The 23,619-nt window shown below is 42.8% G+C and overlaps 1 protein-coding gene across 1 annotated transcript in view; it reads left to right on the forward strand.

Moving 5' to 3' along the window:
- TTPAL (alpha tocopherol transfer protein like) overlaps positions 1-23,619 on the forward strand; it is a 50,922-nt gene that overhangs the window by 16,452 nt on the left and 10,851 nt on the right. Inside the window, exons 2-4 of the mRNA XM_082272622.1 lie at positions 13,888-14,337; positions 18,214-18,407; positions 19,624-19,734. Coding sequence (XP_082128748.1) covers positions 13,902-14,337; positions 18,214-18,407; positions 19,624-19,734 — 741 coding nt within the window. The 5' untranslated portion in view covers positions 13,888-13,901. The remainder of the gene's footprint in view (positions 1-13,887; positions 14,338-18,213; positions 18,408-19,623; positions 19,735-23,619) is intronic.

Consider the following 23,619-nt stretch of genomic DNA (forward strand, 5'->3'; position numbering starts at 1 on the left):
CTGTGAATCCACTGCGGGTTCCCACATCGTACCCGACTCGCAGGCAGTTCACACTGACATGTGCGAATCGCTGGGTATATTAGATTTGAAATGAATGAAGTAAGAAGCAGATCTGTGATGTGTGGCCTGCATAGAAGTGCCTGTCTCTGTGTATTGTATGTCTGATTTATATCTCTGTGTCCTATAGACATCGGGGTAATTGCAATACTTAAACTCTTAGAAATAATCTACAGCAAAGATAAAAGCTTCCAATAAAGCTAAATGCATGGATAAAATACTTCTACAGGAGCTGTTTTACCTGCTAAAGGATTCCTATTCTGTCCATCCAGTCCTAGGATTTACACAGCTCTGCCACACAGCACAACTCTGTCTGGCAGGGCAGAAGACCTGATTTTTCCTCTGCTGCTTTGAAAGTGTATGGAAACCGTTACATAAACCCAGTGACGTGAACAGCCTCAGATGATACACAGAGATGAGACAAATTTCCTGACATAAGTTTTACATTTATATCTGCTGTCTTCTGCTTTCTACACTGTTTAGAATTTTCCTGATTCACCTGTGGGTGTGGATTGTTGCCATACACTGTGAGACAGCTGATTGGTGGAAAGGCACACACACACACCCCCTCTCCACATAGGCAGAGGAAGGAAGGAAGAACATTCAGAGCTGTGCTGTGAATAGACCAGCTCTCTGCTAATCTATTTCTATGCATCCACCCCAACACAAAATTCAGCCTGGTTTTATCTCAGTTGTTGGAGAACTTGTCAGAAGTTATCATGCTGATAAGAGGAAAGGAGCATCAGAAAGACACAGGACTTGGGGCTTTGAAGAGAGATAAGTAAACACTACAGATATATGTGCCCAGGTCACATTTCATGAATGGGGTTTACATCCACTTTAAGTAACACCTACAGGGCATGTCACCGCCCCCCCCCCCTCCCAGCCTGTGACTGGATGGTGAAAGGAGAACACTTCAGTGCAGCCTTGTGCTGTTTCTCCTGCTCCTAGTCGGAGTTCTTCTGTATAAGGACTGCAGGAGGCTGACACTTACACTGCTTGTATTTACAACATACTGCACATATATGGATGAATACAGGGCCGCATCCATGTGTCTTCCATGTCTGCCTTTACACATACTCCATATACTGTTTATTTTATAAAGGGACATCAGGGGTGCCGGTCCTGCAGCTTTTACCAGTCATTTTGCAGTGGGCCTGCAGGTGTCCAATCAGAACATAGTGCAGATAGGAGGAGCCACTGCGGAGTAGAATTGCATTGTGTGTAATGCCTAGTTAAAGCAGGATATTGGTGTAGATTTCTAAGGACAAAATTACATTTACACAGTGGCGTACCAAGGGGGGGGTGCGGGGGGCGGACCGCCCCGGGTGCCGCACACTGAGGGGTGTCAGGCTGGTGTCCTGGCGCCGCTCAGCTGCTCCCTCGGTCTGTGCTGCTTAGTGCTTATCCGCGCTGCTCGCGGGGACGGGAGCGGGAAGAAGGTGAGTGACCGAGGCCCGAGCAGCCTCCCTGTCTGACTGGATAGGAGGAGTAAGTGGGAAGCTGCATATAAAGGAATCAATCTCTCCTTATTCCTCCTGCAGCTGCCGAATGTCTGATTCTCCTCCTCTCCCTCCTGCAGGCATTCAGCGGTTGCAAGAGGAATATGGAAAGATCAATTCCTCTATAGGCAGCTGCCCCATATGGCCACTAGATGGAGCTGAGGAGCAAACTTATTCCCCATGATACTCGCTGCCATCTGGTGGCCGTAACGTGTTTTTTTTCCTCCTCCACACCCTCTTCCCCCCCCCCATTGAATAACATTTGATCTGCAAAGAACATAACCTGAGGGCATCTCAATTAGCCCAATTTCACAGAACAAATTTGCAGTTGTTAGAATGGATAAACTGTAAGTGTGTGTGTGTGTGTGTGTGTGTGTATATGTAGATAGATAGATATAGAGATATATACGCTAGAGAAGGAAAAGAGGCTACCAATGTACAGCATGAGGGATGTACATATAAAAAAAAAAACGAAGAAGAATAAGTTAGATAAAATATGGATTCTGTGTGGAGGGACCCTTTAAATCAGGGGTCTTCAAACTATGGCCCTCCAGTTGTTCAGGAACTACAATTCCCATCATGCCTAGTCATGTCTATGAATGTCAGAGTTCTACAATCCCTCATGGAACATGTAGTTCCACAACAGCTGGAGGGCCGTAGTTTGGAAATCCCTGCTCTATATGATGGCTGTATGGTGGATGTGGTTGGGTGGCAGAGGGCAGGGTGAGTCATGGCGTGCCGCTGTGACAGTTGAAATGACAGTGTTGCTATTTGCAGGAAGTGTCATCAGGAAAGCAGTTAGTAATTACTGTGTAGGAAACCACTCTGCTATCATCATCTGCGTTGTCTGCCATCACATCTATTGTACTGACTGTAAAAATAAAATTCAATTGTCAGAAAACTGCTCCTGGAAACCTGCAAAGGAATGACCTACGATGGGCTTTAGAGTAGAAGTAAACCCCAGCTGGATGATGTTTAGTGTGCTAAAACACTGTATCCTCAGCAATTGCTGTGTGTTTAAATTCTTGTTTCTCTTTGTTACATTTTAGTGCTGCTGATCTCCTGCAACCACTTTGCAGCCAGTCTATGTGCACTCCCGTAATGGCTGCATGACCTTTCTCGGGGAGGGTAGTCTGGAAATAGTGCGAAGGATGGGGGAGCACCACGTGTTTGTAACCAGTCCAGTGAAAGTCTATTAATCTTGAAAAAATATCAAAACGTAAAGCTAGCATGTTTGTGGGGCTCACAGCTCCCCCCTACATCAGGACATGAATGCTGGCAGTAATATAATACTGGGCAAGGAATAAAGTAATGGCAGTGTGGGTGCTCCTTTTACCCTCAGCATTAAAGCCCTGATGAAGGAGCTGTGAGCCCCGAAACACTTTGGCTTTACTTCTGACCTGGACTGGTTACTAACTTGCAGCACTCTCATTCTTTGCATTCTTTTTGGCCTACAAGAAAAAAAGAAGTTAGCGCCCCCCCCCCCCCCAAAAAAAAAAAAAAAAAACAGCGGCAATTCTTAGGCTGCCCAATCATGGCTGCCACAGAGATCACATGATCAGGAGCCCGTCTTACTGATTACAAATGGGGACCATTTGGTAGTAATGCTGGGGGCACTTGGTTGAGTGCGCTCCCAGCACAGGACAGCAGCACTGTCTATGTCTGTTTATATGTGACAGCACAGATTTAGAGACCACCACTGTGCCGCCACATGCATGTGTACAGTCGGGGGAATTACTAAAACTGGTGCAGCTGTGCAAGTAACCAATGGGCTTCCAGCTTTTTAAGTCAAAGCTTAAAGTGGTTGTAAAGTCAGGAAGGTTTTTTTTTATATCTTAATTCAATCTATGTATTAAGATAAAAAGCCTTCTGTGTGCAGCAGTCCCCCCTCGATTCAGTGATGTCTACGAATTCCTCGGCTGCCGGGACTCTCTCTCCTTATTGGCTGAGACAGCAGCAGCGCCTTTGGCTCCCACTGCTGTTAATCAAATACAGCCAATGGGAAGAGAGAAGGGGCAGAGCCGAACCGCGGCTCCGTGTTTGAATGGATACACGGAGTTGAGGCTCGGGTGTCCCCATAGCAAGCTGCTTGCTGTGGGGGCACTCAACAGGAGGGAGAGGCCAGGAGCCCGAGAAGAGGAGGATCCGGGCTGCCCTGTGCAAAACTATTACACGGAGCAGGTAAGTATGACATGTTTTTTATTTTAATAGAAAAAAAAAAGAGACTTCAGTGCCAGTTCACATTGGTGCGATGCGGGAACCCTGCGAATCCACTGCGGGTTCCCACATGGCACCCGACTCGCAGGCAGTACACACTGCCATATGCCAACTGCTGGGGGTGTCCATACAAAGTTAACGACACCCCCAGATCAGTTTGTATAGCGCAGTGTGAACTGTCAGTGCGGACAGGAAACTGATCACATAAGTGTGAGCACCCATGCGATCCGATTCTGCTGCAGACCAAAAAAAGTCCTGTGCGACTTTGGTCCGAATGCGATGCGAATTCAGCCATGCAATCTTTATGGCTGAATTTGCATTGCACAGACCTATGCGGTGCGAATCGCATGCAATGTCTCACATCGCATATGTGTGAACCGTCACATACAATCACTTTTTAATTGAATAAGCTGAAACTAGAAGCTGATTGGTTACTATGCACATGTAGCACCCTCCTAGTTGGGTTCTAGTCAGAGTTTTGGTTTTGGCTCTGTCTGCTTGTCAGAAGAGCAGCTGGCAAAACCTATGTGCACTCTGCTTATCAGGGAGCAGGATTTGTAGTCAGGTCTGCTTGGTGTGCCCAGTGTGTAGTCATTTGGTCTTAGACAGTGTCCCCAGCTGATCCAATAGGGGGGCATGTTGGATGCTGGAAGAAACCTGACCAATGGTACACGGGCTTTTGGTACTGTCCCAGTGGGTTGACACTGGTGCATTATGGGACAGGGTATAAAAAGCCAGGGGCACATGAGGTAGAGATCTTTGGGCGGGAAGCCAGGTCCCAGAAAGAGGGTGGTGGCTTCCTTCTCTTCTGCAGCAGTTGGTGATGGTCACAGACAGTCGGCCTGGTGTACCAGCAGTGTGGGGCTGAACCCAGAGGTCCAGGAGAGCTGACTGAGGAGTTGGGGCACTGTGAGACTCTGGAAAGCAGTATCGTGAGTACAGAGAATCTTGCCCAGGGGTCTGCCAAGGAAGGGGGCCACTCCGGGTAGTGCAGTCAGTGGACAGTAGCAGCTAGTCCAGTGAGAAAAGGGGGTACTAGGGGTGTGCCCTGAAGAGAAATATTAATGGAAGCACTTATCTTATCTTCATTCAAGTGGCATGATGAAGCACACATTCTCAAGTTTAGAGTCCTCAGAATTGTGAATAGTTAACAGTTGGAGTATCCCATTCATCCCTTCTCCCATCCCAATTACAATAAAACCACAAAACCAACGTCCCCTGGACTGATCATTGCCTGAGCCAAGAACTTAAAGTGATAAGTTTCTGCAACCAGTTGCTATGGGTAACCCAGGGGAAACCTTAAAGCGTAATACTCAGCAGTCCTCTAGGGGGCAGTGCTACACACAGCTGCACCAGATTCTGTGTGCTCCAGATTTAGTAAATCTCTTTCAATGTATATCTGAAGCCAAAATTTACTTTTAGATTGTAAAGCGTTGCCTGTGGAGATTTTTAAGTACCAAAGTTTGGCGCTATACCACAATCGTGCGCAATTTTAAAGCATGGCATGTTGGTTATATATTTACGTGTGTAACATTTTTCCTAGTATAAAAAAAAATGGGCTAACTTTACTGCTTTTGGTTGTGTTTTTTTTTTTTTTTATCCTGAAAGTGCATTTTTTCCCCAAAAAATTGCATTTGAAAAACCGCTGGTAAAAAAAAAAAAAAAAAAAAAAAAAAAAAAAAAAAAATATATATATATATATATATATATATATATATATATATATATATATATATACACACAGTGGGTACGGAAAGTATTCAGACCCCCTTAAATTTTTCACTCTTTGTTATATTGCAGCCATTTGCTAAAATCATTTAGGTTCATTCTTCTTCCTCATGAATGTACACATAGCACCCCATACTGACAGAAAAACACAGAATTGTTGACATTTTTGCAGATTTATTAAAAAAGAAAAACTGAAATATCACATGGTCCTAAGTATTCAGACCCTTTGCTCAGTATTTAGTAGAAGCCCCCTTTTGATCTAATACAGCCAGGAGTCTTTTTGGGAAAGATGCAACAAGTCTTTCACACCTGGATTTGGGGATCCTCTGCCATTCCTCCTTGCAGATCCTCTCCAGTTCTGTCAGGTTGGATGGTAAACGTTGGTGGACAGCCATTTTTAGGTCTCTCCAGAGACGCTCAATTGGGTTTAAGTCAGGGCTCTGGCTGGGCCATTCAAGAACAGTCACGGAGTTGTTGTGAAGCCACTCCTTCGTTATTTTATCTGTGTGCTTAGGGTCATTGTCTTGTTGGAAGGTAAACCTTCGGCCCAGTCTGAGGTCCAGAGCACTCTGGAGAAGGTTTTTGTCCAGGATATCCCTGTACTTGGCTGCATTCATCTTTCCCTCAATTGCAACCAGTCGTCCTGTCCCTGCAGCTGAAAAAAAACCCCACAGCATGATGCTGCCACCACCATGCTTCACTGTTGGGACTGTATTGGACAGGTGATGAGCAGTGCCTGGTTTTCTCCACACATACCGCTTAGAATTAAGGCCAAAAAGTTCTATTTTGGTCTCATCAGACCAGAGAATCTTATTTCTCACCATCTTGGAGTCCTTCAGGTGTTTTTTAGCAAACTCCATGGGGGCTTTCATGTGTCTTACACTGAGGAGAGGCTTCCGTCGGGCCACTCTGCCATAAAGCCCCGACTGGTGGAGGGCTGCAGTGATGGTTGACTTTCTACAACTTTCTCCCATCTCCTGACTGCATCTCTGGAGCTCAGCCACAGTGATCTTTGGGTTCTTCTTTACCTCTCTCACCAAGGCTCTTCTCCCCCGATAGCTCAGTTTGGCCGGACGGCCAGCTCTAGGAAGGGTTCTGGTCGTCCCAAACGTCTTCCATTTGAGGATTATGGAGGCCACTGTGCTCTTAGGAACCTTAAGTGCAGCAGAAATCTTTTTGTAACCTTGGCCAGATCTGTGCCTTGCCACAATTCTGTCTCTGAGCTCTTCAGGCAGTTCCTTTGACCTCATGATTCTCATTTGCTCTGACATGCATTGTGATCTGGAAGGTCTTATATAGACAGGTGTGTGGCTTTCCTAATCAAGTCCAATCAGTATAATCAAACACATCTGGACTCAAATGAAGGTGTAGCACCATCTCAAGGATGATCAGAAGAAATGGAAAGCACCTGAGTTAAATATATGAGTGTCACAGCAAAGGGTCTGAATACTTAAGACCATGTGATATTTCAGTTTTTCTTTTTTAATAAATCTGCAACAATGTCAACAATTCTGTGTTTTTCTGTCAGTATGGGGTGCTATGTGTACATTCATGAGGAAGAAGAATGAACCTAAATGATTTTAGCAAATGGCTGCAATATAACAAAGAGTGAAAAATTTGAGGGGGTCTGAATACTTTCCGTACCCACTGTGTGTATATATATGTATGTATATATATATATATATATATATATATATATATATATATATATATATATATATATATATATATATATATATATATACACACAGTGCCTTGCGAAGGTATTCGGCCCCCTTGAACTTTTCGACTTTTTGCCACATTTCAGGCTTCAAACATAAAGATATAAAACTGTAATTTTTTGTGAAGAATCAACAAGTGGGACACAATCATGAAGTGGAACGAAATTTATTGGATATTTCAAACTTTGTTAACAAATAAAAAACTGAAAAATTGGGCATGCAAAATTATTCAGCCCCCTTAAGTTAATACTTTGTAGCGCCACCTTTTGCTTCGATTACAGCTGTAAGTCGCTTGGGGTATGTCTCTATCAGTTTTGCACATTGAGAGACTGAAATTTTTGCCCATTCCTCCTTGCAAAACAGCTCGAGCTCAGTGAGGTTGGATGGAGAGCGTTAGTGAACAGCAGTTTTCAGTTCTTTCCACAGATTCTCGATTGGATTCATGTCTGGACTTTGACTTGGCCATTCTAACACCTGGATATGTTTATTTGTGAACCATTCCATTGTAGATTTTGCTTTATGTTTTGGATCATTGTCTTGTTGGAAGACAAATCTCCGTCCCAGTCTCAGGTCTTTTGCAGACTCCATCAGGTTTTCTTCCAGAATGGTCCTGTATTTGGCTCCATCCATCTTCCCATCAATTTTAACCATCTTCCCTGTCCCTGCTGAAGAAAAGCAGGCCCAAACCATGATGCTGCCACCACCATGTTTGACAGTGGAGATGGTGTGTTCAGGGTGATGAGCTGTGTTGCTTTTACGCCAAACATAACGAAAAAAAAACGCCAATGCAGTTTTGCATTGTTGCCAAAAAGTTCGATTTTGGTTTCATCTGACCAGAGCACCTTCTTCCACGTGTTTGGTGTCTCCCAGGTGGCTTGTGGCAAGCTTTAAATTACACTTTTTATGGATATCTTTAAGAAATGGCTTTCTTCTTGCCACTCTTCCATAAAGGCCAGATTTGTGCAGGATACAACTGATTGTTGTCCTATGGACAGAGTCTCCCACCTCAGCTGTAGATCTCTGCAGTTCATCCAGAGTGATCATGGGCCTCTTGGCTGCATCTCTGATCAGTCTTCTCCTTGTATGAGCTGAAAGTTTAGAGGGACGGCCAGGTCTTCGTAGATTTGCAGTGGTCTGATACTCCTTCCATTTCAATATTATCGCTTGCACAGTGCTCCTTGGGATATTTAAAGCTTGGGAAATCTTTTTGTATCCAAATCCGGCTTTAAACTTCTCCACAACAGTATCTCGGGCCTGCCTGGTGTGTTCCTTGTTCTTCATGATGCTCTCTGCGCTTTAAACGGACCTCTGAGTGCCGGTTCACACTTATGCGCTTGCGCTTGCAATGCGAATTTGCAGTGCGAGTTTCCCTTGTGTTTTTCAATAGTACCAGCGCGATTGTAATGAAAATTTTATTGCGTTGATTATGTTAATTAAGCTCAGGAGGGGTGGAGCTGAGGGGAAAATCAAACAAAAAATAAAAATTCGCACATAAGAATTCGCACATATCTGAACTGATAATGCGAGTCCAGACCGATTTACATTGATGTCTATGGAGACTAAATTCGCAACGCAACTCTGTAAACTCGCACAAGACCCTTTTTATCATCGCATCACATTCGCATCTGGATCGCAACGCATAGATGTGAACGAGTGTCACGAATTCAATGAATTTTGTAAATGCATGCGATTGGAGACTATTTAGAACGCATAGCATTCGCAGTACAAGCGCATAAGTGTGAACCGGCACTGAGACTATCACAGTGCCGGTGCATTTATACGGAGACTTGATTACGCACAGGTGGATTCTATTTATCATCATTAGTCATTAAGGTCAACATTGGATCATTCAGAGATCCTCACTGAACTTCTGGAGAGAGTTTGCTGCACTGAAAGTAAAGGGGCTGAATAATTTTGCACGCCCAATTTTTCAGTTTTTTATTTGTTAACAAAGTTTGAAATATCCAATAAATTTCGTTCCACTTCATGATTGTGTCCCACTTGTTGATTCTTCACAAAAAATTACAGTTTTATATCTTTATGTTTGAAGCCTGAAATGTGGCAAAAGGTTCGCAAAGTTCAAGGGGGCCGAATACTTTCGCAAGGCACTGTATAAATAATGTTTGGGCGTTCTAAGTAAATTTTCTAGCAAAAAATACTGATTTTAACTTGTAAGCAACAAATGTCAGAAAAAGGCTGAGGCATGAAGAGGATGAACAAGTCCGAAAATACAGTAAAACCTTCTTGGAAGAACCAAAGATGGGCACCGACCTCCCTTAGCCTCCTCCAGGGTTTGTATTTATTACAGTACAGGTACTCTTTAGATTGAGTAGTTGGGAATGCAGACACCTCCTCCTTACTACGGAATGGCAGAGTTTGTTCATGCAGCCTGCCACCCACAGACCTCCCTCGCCGTCCTCTATAAATAAAGCTGCGCTATACAGGTCACCATGACCAGTTTTCTTTTATTGGCTCCACATGAAGGGAATCATTTACAAGCTTCATCCTGCTCTTTGATGTTGGAACCTGTTTAATTTATCCGCTCGTATTATTAGAGGGTGTGTGAGGTGGAAGATATTATTTAGGTTGAGATTTGTTGGCCCTAAACAAAGGGTCTTCAAACTATGGCCCTCCAGTTGTTCAGGAACTACAATTCCCATCATGCCTAGTCCTGTCTGTGAAGGTCAGAGTCTTACAATGCCTCATGGGATGTGTAGTTCCGCAACAGCTGGATGGCCGTAGTTTGAGGATCCCTGCGGGCCTAGACAGTCAGATTTTGATCTGTGGAAGCAAGAAGTTTTACCAACACCCAGGATGATCCATTCAGATATTCTCCTCTCATCCCTACCATCTCTGTACACAGTCATTGTTACGATTTGTTGATGCCCCAGCACAAGGCTGTCCCTTTTTTTTAATTTTATTTTTTAGCCCTGGCAGCTGTGATTTTTGGTGTTTGCACCCATCCGCTTTGGCTCGTTATTGTATAATCCCAGTGACATGCTTAGAACCACGTGGGCCATATGCATTACAGGATCTGTTACAAAAATGTAGTTTTTTTTTTTTTTTTTGTACATTTTTTTGTACATTTTTTTTTTTTTTTTAAAGCTGACCTCCAATCAAAAGTGTTATATATATATATATATATATATATATATATATATATATATATATATATATATATATATATATATATATATATATATATATATATATATATATATATATATATAAATTTTTTGTACATTTTTTTGTACATTTTTTTTTTTTTTAAAGCTGACCTCCAATCAAAAGTGTTATATATATATATATATATATATATATATATATATATATATATATATATATATATATATATATATATAAATTTTTTGTACATTTTTTTGTACATTTTTTTTTTTTTTTAAAGCTGACCTCCAATCAAAAGTGTTATATATATATATATATATATATATATATATATATATATATATATATATATATATATATATAACACTTTTGATTGGAGGTCAGCTTTAAAAAAAAAAAAAAATGTACAAAAAAATGTACAAAAAATTTATATATATATATATATATATATATATATATATATATATATATATATATATATATACACAACCTCTTTGCCATTGGAGAGATTCCCCTCATTTCCTGTCCCAGACACCCAACAGGATGCAAAGGGACATCTTCCTTTAGTGACAAGAATGCCCCTCTTGCCCCCATTGCAGGGCCAGTGCTAGATTATTTTATGCCCTAAGCAAGACTAGCTACTTTTTTCACCAGACTCAAAGGGCCTAGTATGGATTGGGGAGGCACGCCATTTTTTTTCCGTAATTTTTTTAACTCTGGCAATTCTTTTCTTTACATTCAGCTGTCAGCGGAAAACATCATTGACAGCTGATGACTCATCGGCTGCTAAGGACACGGTGACTGCCCCTGCTTTAACATCCATGACCGTTACTTTTTGCTAAGGATGCCAGCGGCCACCTGCGATTAAATAACAACGCAAGGCTTCACTACTAAAATACCGCATTATACCGATTTGTGAATGGAGCCCTGTGTAGGGAAGCCAGTGGAGAGTAGAGAGCCATGACTGCACCCTAGGCGGCTGCCTAGTTTGCCTAGCGGTAGCACCGGCCTTGTCCCATAGGAAGATTTGCCCTTGTCTCCTACACTGGTGACATCTAAAAAAATTATGGATTGCCTTCCTCACCTGACTGATCACAGCCATTGCACAGGAAGTGAGGATGAATCATCTCAGTGCAGACACAGATAGTAATAAATCCTGCCAGGTTTTCTTTCAAACACTATTTAAACTAAAAAAGAAAAAAACACACTAATGGACCTCCTCCTAATGGACGCCCTCCAGTTTCTGCACCCGATGGCCGGACAAGTTCAGCTCTCCTTGGAGGTTTTCAGCATGCTGCATATTGCCCAGAGTATCTTGATCAGGGTAGTGGTTGCCGACTCAGATTTGACAACCAACAACTTGTCTATCGGCAGATTGGGTTTTCATTTGTATGTGTCTGAAGGAAGGGTTGTTGGCTGTGAGAATCGGTAAGATCTTTCCTTTGTTTAGAGGCCCACAAAAAACAGCAGCAACCAACATCTTTGGGTAGTTTCAAATCCAATTATTTGTCACAGACTGTACACACCTGTGTCCGCTTTCCAGCCTGAAGACCACCAAAGAGACTCCACCCCTTAGCTCTTTTTATACCTTTTTTACAGCAAGATTAAGATCAAGCATTAACGTGATTCAGAGTTAAAGTTTGCAAATGTCAGTTCTGTTTTTCTGGAAATAAGTCCCGAGGGCGTGGGGTTCATTGAGCAGCCCCCCCCCCCCCGTAGATGCTTGCGGGTTGTCACACAGTGCTGAGTTGTATGCAGATTTCTATATATGCAGAAATTGCTTTTTTAAGCATAATATAATCAGACTTTAAAATGTCTGCAATTCATACAAAATGGTGGACAGTTAGATGATTAAAATGACCACTTTCAGCCATCCCTACACACCTTCAGGTCTCCTGTTTTCTATGTGTTGTGTGTTTTTGTTTTTTTGTTTTCTGTAGGGATTTCTTCTTACTTCCTGTTCTGTCTGACACTTATTAAATTGCCAGGAAGTGGGGAGGTCTCCCCTGACCTCCTGTTTTGCCTTACAGTCATCGAGTAGAGAGAAAGTGGGGTGGAAATTCCCTGACTTCCTGCTCTGCCTAACACCCATCAAATAGAGAGGAATTTTGGAGGTTTTCCCTGACTTCCTGCTCTGCCTAACACCCATCAAATAGAGAGGAATTTGGGAGGTTTTCCCTGACTTCCTGCTCTGCCTGACACCCATCAAATAGGGAAAACCTCCCCACTTCCTCTCTATTTGATGGGTGTCAGGCAGAGCAGGAAGTCAGGGAAAACCTCCCAAATTCCTCTCTATTTGATGGGTGTCAGGCAGGACAGGAAAATAGAGAGGAAGTGGGGAGGTTTTCCCTGACTTCCTGCTCTGCCTGTCACGCACCAAATAGAGAGGAAGTGGGGAGGTTTTCCCTGACTTCCTGCTCTGCCTGACACCCATCAAGTAGAGGGGAATTTGTGAGGTTTACCCTGACTTCCTGCTCTGCCTGACACCCATTAAGTAGAGGGGAAGGGGGAGGTTTTCCCTGACTTCCTGCTCTGCCTGACACCCATTAAGTAGAGAGGAAGGGGGAGGTTTTCCCTGATTTCCTGCTCTGCCTGACACCCATTAAGTAGAGAGGAAGGGGGAGGTTTTCCCTGACTTCCTGCTCTGCCTGACACCCATTAAGTAGAGAGGAAGGGGGAGGTTTTCCCTGACTTCCTGCTCTGCCTGACACCCATTCAGTAGAGAGGAAGGGGGAGGTTTTCCCTGACTTCCTGCTCTGCCTGACACCCATCAAATAGGGAAAACCTCCCAAATTCCTCTCTACTTGATGGGTGTCAGGCAGGACAGGAAAATAGAGAGGAAGTGGGGAGGTTTTCCCTGACTTCCTGCTCTGCCTGACACCCATCAAGTAGAGAGGAAGTGGGGAGGTTTGCCCTGACTTCCTGCTCTGCCTGTCATGCACCAAATAGAGAGGAAGTGGGGAGGTTTTCACTGACTTCCTGCTCTGCCTGTCACCCAAGTAGAGAGAGGAATTTGGGATGTTATCCCTGACTTCCTGCTCTGCCTGACACCAATCAAATGGAGAGGAAGTGGGGATGTTTTCCCTGACTTCCTGCTCTGCCTGACACCCATCAAGTAGAGAGGAAGGGGGGATGTTTTCCCTGACTTCCTTCTCTGCCTGATGGGCCCTTCTCTGCCTGATGGGCCCTTCTCTGCCTGATGCCCATCAAGTAGAGAGGAATTTGTGAGGTTTTCCCTGACTTGCTGCTCTGCCTGACACTGACTTGCTGTTCTTGCTGTTCTTTCTGGCATCTGTCAGATAGGCAGGAAAGGAGACTAAATCTTTAATATGGAAACCTAGATAACAGTAAAAAGTTGACCGATGACCCAGTCCTTCCCTACTTTTTCCAAAGATAAAAAAAGTTTTTGTCTGAGTTTGGACTGAAAGGTAAATGATGTCTATTGTGGTTGGAGTTGAATGAATGTATCTGTGTGGTGAGCTTTGTTTTCTGTTTGTTCTTGTGGAAGACTGACCAGCCCTTCTCATCTTTGACAGTGGCCTCTTATTCAATGGCACAAGACAATGAGACCTCACTAGGAAGTTCCTCTTTGTCCACCTCATTAGAGGTCGACTCCACCCTCCAGGAGAACTACGTGTGCTCTCTGACTCCTGAACTCATCCAGAAGGCCAGGGAAGAGCTTCAGGAAAAGCCGGAATGGAGACTACGTGACGTCCAGGCTCTCCGGGACATGATATGGAAGGACTATCCAAACCTCAGGACCAGAGTGGATGATGCCTTCCTCCTCCGCTTCCTCAGGGCCCGCAAGTTTGACTATGATCGGGCCCTGCAGCTCCTGGTCAACTATTATAGCTGCCGGAAAGGCTGGCCTGAGCTTTTTACGAACCTGAAACCGTCTGCGGTAAAGCCGGTGCTGGACTCTGGCTTTATGACAGTCCTGCCTCAAAGCGACATGGAGGGGAGGCGCATTGTCTGCATTCGCCCAGGTAAGAGACATAATTACTATATGTATGTATGTATAGTCACTGGTTGGAACCTATAGCCCAGTTTTTTATTTTTTATAATTCTATAATGCTTAAAAAGGCCTTAAAGTACTCTATTAAAATACTCTGGCCTTAAAATTCTCAAATACTAGTGAAAATTAACTTTCTGCTCTCACACTCAAGTGCTCTGTTCTGGCAGAGCGGAGTAACAGCCACACCCCTTACACTGTATTGCAGAGGAACAGAGAGGGCGTGTCTATCCAAGTTCATTAGTTTACAAAGTGCACTTTGCACTTTGCAGTGTGGTCACACTTAGTGCCTGTTGGATTGTTCAGTTTTATTTAGACACACAAACCAACAGCTGTCACAGGAAAGTAGAGGGAACGCTTAGTAAATAGAGGTTGTTAGTACAAGGACTATGTAACTAAATCTCTATTTGAAGGACTTAATTTGGGCTTTAGGGACTCAGGTTTAGTTTGCTAAATGTAGAGTAGGGAAAAATGTATGCTTTATGAAAGAATTAGCACATTTAAATTCCCAAACTGACCATTGGCAGCAACATTTTTGGAAAAAAAATATTTAACCATCTTTTAAAAAATACATAAATTAAATTGAGTCCCACTTCTCAAGAGATTTTTATTTATATATATATATATATATATATATATATATATATATATATATATATATATATATATATATATATATATATATATAAATATAATCTAGTTCTATTATTTTTTTCTATTGATTTTCAAATAATTTTACAACAGAATCCATTAAGAAAAAAAAGAAATAACATATTTATATTATATACCCTCTCCTTACTGATATCCCTCCCCTACCTCCCAGGGGGAAAAAAAAAACAAAAAAAACCCTTATTTAACCGCTTACCCACCAGGCCTATTTCGGACACTTTTTGTTTACAAGTTAAAATCAGTATTTTTTCCTAGAAAACTACTTGGAACCCCCAAACATTATATATATATATATATATATATATATATATATATATATATATATATATATATATATATTTAGCAAAGACTCTGGAGAATAAAATGGCGATCATTGCAATATTTTTTGTCACGCGGTATTTGCGCAGCGGTCTTTAAAACGCCATTTTTTTGGGAAAAATTTTGAAAAATCACATTTCACTGCATTTAACCACTTTACCACCGGAGGATTTTGCTGTCTTCCGTCCAGGCCACTTTTTGCGATTCGGCGCTGTGCGACTTCAACTGACAATTGCGCGGTCGTGCGACGCCGTACCCAAACGAAATTTACGTCCTTTTTTTCCCACAAACAGAGCTTTCTTTTGGTGGTATTTGATCACCTGTGCGATTTTTACTTTTTGCGCTATAAACAAAAAAAGAGCGTTTATTTTGAAAAAATAACAATATTTTTAACATTTTTTTTATATGAAATTCCCCCCAAAAAAGATGTAAAAACCAATTTTTTTAAAAAATTTTGGCCAATTTGATTTATGCTTCATATGTTTGGTAAAAAAAATCGCAATAAGCGTATTTTGATTGGTTTGCGCAAAAGTTATTGCGTTTACTAACAAAGGGAAAGATTTCTGTCATTTTTGGTGTTTTTTTTTTTAACGCGTAATGGCGGCGATCTGCGATTTTTTTGCGGGACTGCGACATTGCGGCGGACAGACCGGACCCCTGACTGACATTTTTGACACTTTTGGGGGTACCAGTGACATTACTGCAGTAATCAGTGCTATATATATGCACTGTTACTGTAAAAATGACACTGGCAGGGAAGGGGTTAATTTTATTGGAGAGGGAGGGGTTAATGTATGCCTGGTGCTTACTGACGTGTAGGGGGGGAGGTGACTGAGTGATTCATGGACAGATCGGATGTCCAGCTATGCTGAACAGTCCGATCTGTCACTCCCTGTCACTATGGAGATCCGCCCGCTGTGTTTACACACAGCGGGCGGATCTCCAGACTCGATCCCCGACGATCGGGTAAGAGCAGCGGCGATCGCCGCTGCTCCTCCCCTGGCCCGACTCCCGCTGTGAATGAAAACAGCGGGAGCGAGCCTCCGGCGGCGCGCAAGCGCCGCCCAGAAGGGGGAGTGTCCAGTCACGTTAATACTACGTGGCTGGACGATAACGAACCACTCTGCCGCAGTAGTATTACTGTGAGCGGTTGCAGAGTGGTTAAAAAATACTAAACAGTAAAGTTAGCCCATTTTTTTGTATATTGTGAAAGATCATGTCACGCCGAGTAAATAGATACCCAACATGTTACGGTTTAAAATTGCGCCCCCCCCCCCCCTGTGGGATGGCGACAAACTACGGTCAATAGAGATCTCAATAGGCGACACTTTAAATTTATTTAACAGTTACCAGTTTAGAGTTGGAGTGTAGCTCTTTTTTTTTAAATTATTGCTCACGCTCTGGCGATCGCAGCGATACCTCACATGTGTGGTTTGAACAGCGATTTCATTTGCGGCTCGACTTCCGTATACGTTTTTTTTTGTGCGCGAGCTAACGGTGACGGGGGCGGCTAAATTTTATTTTTTTTCCCATTTATTTTATTTTTTTTTTTTTTTACTCTATTACAGTTTTAAAAAAAAAAAAAAAAAAATCTGATCACTTTTATTGCTGTCACAAGCAATGTAAACATCCCTTGTGACACCAATATGCAGTGACAGGTACACTTTATGGAGGGATCGAGGGTCTAAAAGACCCTAGACCCCTCCACTACACTTCCCTGTATGCAAAACGCCGAAACCGGCGTTTTTGCATACAGCCGTTTTTCAAATTTGCCGCCTTTTGCAGCACACTAACCCGGAAGTGACGTCATGGACGCCGCCTCCGGGTTACGTCATCGGAGACCCGATCGAAGCAGTTTCCGGCATTGATCGGGACTCCATCCAGCCGGCGGACGCGCCGGCTGGGTGCTCGGGGCTCCCAGTGGGACAGGAGCCCCGGTAAAAGCCGCGGGAGGGGGGGTCGTCCCCTCCTGCCCCCTCCGGTAACGATCGAGCGGCTCCCGAGCCGCATCGGTCGGTACCGACGGAAAGCCAACCGTCCGCTTTAAACCACGGTACCGGGATGATGCCTCTAGCTAGAGGCATCATCCCGGTATACCCCCGCAAAGTTTACGGACGTCCTATGACGTCCACCCATAGTATTATCTCAATTCCTCTTTTCAGTCCTGAGATTGTGGGTTAAAGTTCCAATAAAATGTGCTAAATAAATGTGACCACTTCTCAAGAGTGATGATGGAGACTACTCATCTATGGAGCATTATAGTCAGCCAGTAGGTGATTAAGTTAAGTTTTAATTTAATAGAGTGCATCGGTTATGATCAATTTACTCCAGCTGCTAGGAAAACCGCAATGGGATTGGCAATCCTTGCAATCTGCTCTCCCTGCCATTCGGGTCACTACCAGATTAAAGGGTAAATTCACCTTTTTCAGGAAAAATAAAAAGGTAAACTAAGTCCAGATATCCTGGCCACCTTACTGCGTGTAGCAACCATGCTGTTGATTTAATGATTAATCGTACACCTGACTCTAATCCTACAAAATCCCTGATTTTGTGCAAGTGTAAGAATCGATTTTGGTTTGAAGCCAAAGGGTAGTAACACCAAATATTGATTTGATTTACATTTTTCATCTTCTCGCTTATTTTCCGTTTTGTAAACTGATCAAAATAATAAACAAAAAATATATTTTTGTAATAAAAAAATATATATATATAATGTATTCTTATTTTACAGCATTTCTTCACACCTGCCTAAAACATTTGCACAGTACTGTAGATCATTCCCTTTTATTCCATTTCTCAGCTCTTCACAGTTCTTATCATTCTTTTCTTTTGTTTAATTTTCTTGCCATTTTCTTGCCATCAGGCCGATGGAACCCCCGGGACTATTCAATCACAGAAAACGTACGTGCCATGTACCTGTCCCTGGAGAAACTGATCGAGTCGGAAGAAACACAAGTGAACGGAATTGTCATCCTGGCCGATTACGGAGGGGTGGGCTTGTCTCAGGCTTCCCATTTTGGACCCTTTATAGCCAAAAAAGTGATTGGGATTCTGCAGGTATGAAAAGAAATTAGCTGGCAGTAATACTTTTCTTTCCTCACTGAATTGCAGGTTTTCTTATGGCCACGCAAACTATTTTTTTCGATCAGAGATGCACTTTTTATATTGGGCCAGTGGCATTGGGTGTCTTGTGTAAGCAGTTTGCACTTCAAGTACATAAAGGACTTAGGAAATGTGATGTCACTCTAATTCAGTGATGGAGAACCTGGGCACCCCAGATGTTTTGAAACTACATTTCCCATGATGCTCCACTACACTACAGAGCATCGTGGGAAATGTAGTTCCAAAACATCTGGGGTGCCAAGGTTCGCCATCACTGCTCTAATGGATAGTATCTGCGCTCAGTGTAATAAGAGTATTGATAGCTGCACTTAAACATATTGCACATATCAATAAATGGAAAAAGGAAAAGTTGTTGGGCTGTCGTCAAATGAAAAAAAGATTATTATAAATTCATAAAAAAAAAAATATCGCAATACATAAAGTGTCTAACACCATTATCTGAAGTGATAATTAAAAAAAATGAATATATTCATCAGACATTCCATGCAATCATGCAGAAATAATATTGTGCGAAGTCCAAAGATGAGGTATATAATACCCAGGAATATTTATTTGAAATATAGTGATCAAATAGTGCAAATTCAGAATGCTGGTGCTGTAAGTGACCACCAAAACGTGCTCCATTCCAAGGCAAATAAAACTGGCCTCTTACCAGAAGGTGAAACCCTGTATAGGTATGACCTTGCTCTTAGTGAGTACCCCACACTGTGGAAGTAGGAAGTATCTCCCAGCAGGAAAGCCCATACAATATTCAATTGCCTTGGATGCGCTCTGCAGTATCCCTCGCCAAATGGCACTGCACCATAAAGTACGCCTGGGCATTCAAATAGGGCATGGTAAGTGAAAAGAGATGGAAGAGATCCTCATTGTGCAATCCGTTAAAATCCGTTAAAAACATTTATTTAATAAAAGACATCTACTTACACATCTGAAATAACCACAAGCATTCGTGTACAAAATCGTCCGGCACCCTAGCGGGCGTGTTGACGTCACCACTGCTTCCTCCGCCCAATGTACGTTTCGTCACAAGAGACGTCGTCACCGGGGTACCTCATCTTTGGACATTTTTGCACAATATTATTTCTGCATGATCGCGCAGAATTTTCTGATGAATATAAGCATATTTCATTTTATTATCTCTTTCACTCAGGATGGGTTTCCGATCAGAATAAAAGCCGTCAATGTCATCAACGAACCAAGAATATTCAAAGGGATTTTTGCGATATTGAGGCCGTTTTTGAAAGAGAAGATTGTGAAGCGGGTAAGCGTTCTTTGTATGTCATTCACCTTTCCTGTATTGTTAAGAGGTCTGACTTGGCCTTATTTACAGGACTGTATGAATTGCAAGCTACTGTAAATATATATTGGATCAGCACGTTTCCTACGCAGATCCCGTTGGTCCATATGCATTCAAAAAAGCCTTTAGTGAGATGTGTGAACGCTGCTATTGCTGGTCCCTTCTACTGGAATTTCTAGCTCCTTGGCTATCATGGTGAACGAGTGGCTTCAGACATTTCTTAGAGCAAGCATGCAGATCAAATATTCTGATTGAATTCTGACTCTCCTGATCTGCATACTTGTTCCAAGTCAGCATCTTAAATGACTAAAGCAAGTGACCTCCAGGCAGCAATGGTAGCCTCTGTCCTGTATCTGATCTCGCTGCTCTCCAGGCCTGTTTCAGAGCAAAATATATTGTGATTTGTCTTTTTTAAAAGCTAAATAGACTGCTATTCTTGTTTGGCGCTTTCTACCTGCTGGCTGTAAGTGGAAATTATGGAATATTCTTTACTTATATTTCCTGTACTTGATTGTTGGGTGTCTGACCTAATGGTTTTTTCATTGCCGTTAAAGTGGAACTAAAATAAAAATTACAAATAGGAAGGCTGTTCTTGTGCAATAAAATTCACTTATCTGCCTGTTTGCAATCCTCTGTAGAATGGACACTGAGCTGCACATGTCCATCTCTCAGTTTTACATTCTAGCACGCTACCTGTGCAGCGGGATGACTGCACCCCTGTGCGTGTGTATGTGTGTGTGTGGGAGCTTGGTCAGTGTGGTCGCCCACACAGCCTATTTATTGAGCAGTAAAGGAGCAGCAGCAAGATGAGGTCATGACTCTGCTCACTCTTCTCTCCTCTCCTTCCATTAGCAAGCTGTTATGACAGTGCAGTAATAACTGATTGGCCTATAGTTCTGTGTCTCCCTCTCCTGGCAAGTACAACCCAATTCCAAAAATTCCATATTTTATTACCAATAGAAAACCTATCAAATGTTTTAACTGAGAAAATGTGCCATTTTAAGAAAAAAATAAGGTAATTTTGAAATTGATGGCAGCCACCCGTCTCAAAATTGGGACAGGGCCATGTTTACCATAGTGTAGCATTCCCTCTTCTTTGAACACTCTGTAAACCTCTGGAAACTGAGGAGACCAGTTGCCGGAGTTTCGGGAGACCAGTTGCCGGAGTTTCGGGAGACCAGTTGCCGGAGTTTCGGGAGAGAAATGTGGTCCCATTTTTGCCTGATATAGTCCTGGGTCGTCTTTGCTGTATTTTTCGTTTCAAGATGCACCAAATATTATTGGTGAAAGGTCAGGACTGCAGGCAGGCCAGTTAGGCACCCCAACTCTTCTACTATGAAGCCATGCTATTGTCATAGATGTAGTATGTGGTTTTAGCATTGTCCTGCTGAAATATGCAAGGACTTCCTTGAAAAAGACATCTAGATGGGAGCATATGCTACTCTAAAACATGGTTGTATCTTTCAGCATTGGTGGTGCCTTTCCAGATATGCAAGCTGTCCATTCCATACGTACTAATGCGCCCTCATGCAGCACAGATGCGGGCATTTGAGTGCTGATAACAAGCCGGAAAGTCACTCTCCTTTTTAGTCCGGAGGATGTGGCACCCATGGTTGCCAAAAAAATGGAAATTTTGATTGGTCTGACCACAGAATAGTTTTTCACTTTGCAATAGACCATTTTAAATGAGCTTTGGCCCAGAGAAGACGGCGAGTTTTCTAGATCATGTTCAGATATGGCTTCTTCTTTGCATGATGGAGCTTTACCTTGCATTTTTGGATGGCATGGTGAACTGTGTTGACAGTGATTTTTGTTTCCAATAATTATTATTAAGTATTTGAAAGAAGTGCAAAAACCAACTTGAAAACACGTGGCAGAAAAGGATGCATATCAGTCTCCAGATACAATCAGTCTTACAATAGTACAGTAAACAAAGTCAAAGCATTACAGTATCTCCTGATCATAAAGTCTTCTGTAGTGCAGTACAATTAGCTTCAAGGAATACCTATATAAAATAAGACAATCCATTTAAGTATCCTCTCAGTCCCTCCATAGGAGGCTCAACTATGAAGAAGTATAAATCTACAACAAATATTAACCGTGGTTTATCTCTGACCTCCAAAAAAAAAGAGGGGCAGGGCTACCTCCCTTGCTGGAGGAGTCGCTTATTTGTTTGCACCACACCTGCTGTACAGAACAAAAACGTTCTATATCACACTGCGCAACATTTTGTCAGCTTTTGTACAATGTAGTACATTCCAAGAAGAAAATAAACACAGATGAAGAAATAGGAGAAAAGAAATCGAAAACCAAGATAAAAGCGGAAAAAAAGTGCGCCCTCTACTGTCAAAATGTAGTTTTTGGTCGCTCTTGAGGAATCCAAAAGATATATTTCTCTCCTCACCTTCCAGGACGGCCCAAACAGTGAGAGATGATAGGCTCCTCCCTACCAGAAACACAATCAATTACAATTTGTTAAACGGCCCCACCCTTCCCTCTGGCCCTCAGTTTAGATTGTGTTTCTTCCTGCAACGAAACGTTTATGTTCACTGACCTGTAGACTCTCAGTCGAACGGTACCCCTGTGAGCCAGGTTCAGCAAAGGGCCTTCTGAAGAGCTGAGCTCTACCTGCCACCTCCGTAGGCTTCTCACAAGTCGCCCCCAGGTACACAGGCCGTCGGTCACCTGAGGTGTCCTTCCAGGCCTGTTCTCCGGCACCAGCAGCTCTCCTCTACGAAAGGATTTTGAATTTCCCGCCGGACGGGCGTTTCAAGCCTCATCTTCAATCTTCAAGCCGGAACTTCCGATGCATCGTCAGGACGTGCGCGCACAAACAGGAAGAGGGAGGAGACGCCGGAACCGCTTCCTAGCGGTAGAGCAGACTCCAAGGCTGTCACAGCTCGGACAACTGCTGGGGAAATGAAGCCCTCCACGTCTCATCCTCCGGGGAAGGAGGAGGAGAGGCCGGTCCAGGTGTCGGTGGCGAAACCCAGGTCGGAACCGGGTAAGTGCGGACAACGTATCCTTTATGGGTTGTTCCCTTTAAAGTCTGCTGGTACCGACTTAAATTTTACAGATAAAAAGGAGGTTATAACCGCGCTAAAGGTGACAGGTAGTGAGCTGCGACTTCAAGTGTGACCACACCCCTAAAAATTATGTATTGTATAAGTCGCGCTGAATTGAAAAAACAAACAAATAAATGTCCAACTGTTTAAAGTCCCAAGTGACTAGTGATGTATGAGAATCTTGTGCAGCTTCCAAAAGATCCCGTAGGAATTGTGCTTACCAGAACGACAATTTTAACTTGCAGAGTTCATGTGATGAGATGAGTTCACGTGCCCAGGTGATCCAATGAAATTCTAGCACAAGGAACTCCCAATAAGATGGTCGTGTATCATGTGAAGGAAAAATAATAATAATCCATAGCGTGATACCGTACAAAAATGTCAATAATCAAACTGTGTAGGACTACAAATACTGTGAAATCCTTCACCAATTGTGCAGCCGCTTACCAAAAAAACAAGTAAATGTGCGTGTAAATCATAATAAAGGAAGAAAAGACCGCCACCAAACGTAGAGCCTCTTACCAGATAGATCTGCAAATGTATATTCTATCCAAGTATAGAAAGGTGAACCACCACCAGACATAAAGGCCTCTTACCAGATGGAAATGGAAAGTCAGCAGAACATTGAATCCACATGCACCAATATCAGCAAGCCACCCAGGAGCGTATAAAGCCTCTTACCAGACCATAAGAAAAATGCTCGATAACACTTGATATATTCTCCCAATATATGGAGAGGTATCCTCAGGGACCCAATGGCAATCCAGGCAAATCACTGATAGAT

Source organism: Pelophylax lessonae, assembly GCF_965119305.1.
Source record: "Pelophylax lessonae genome assembly, chromosome: 11".
Lineage (NCBI taxonomy): Eukaryota > Metazoa > Chordata > Amphibia > Anura > Ranidae > Pelophylax > Pelophylax lessonae.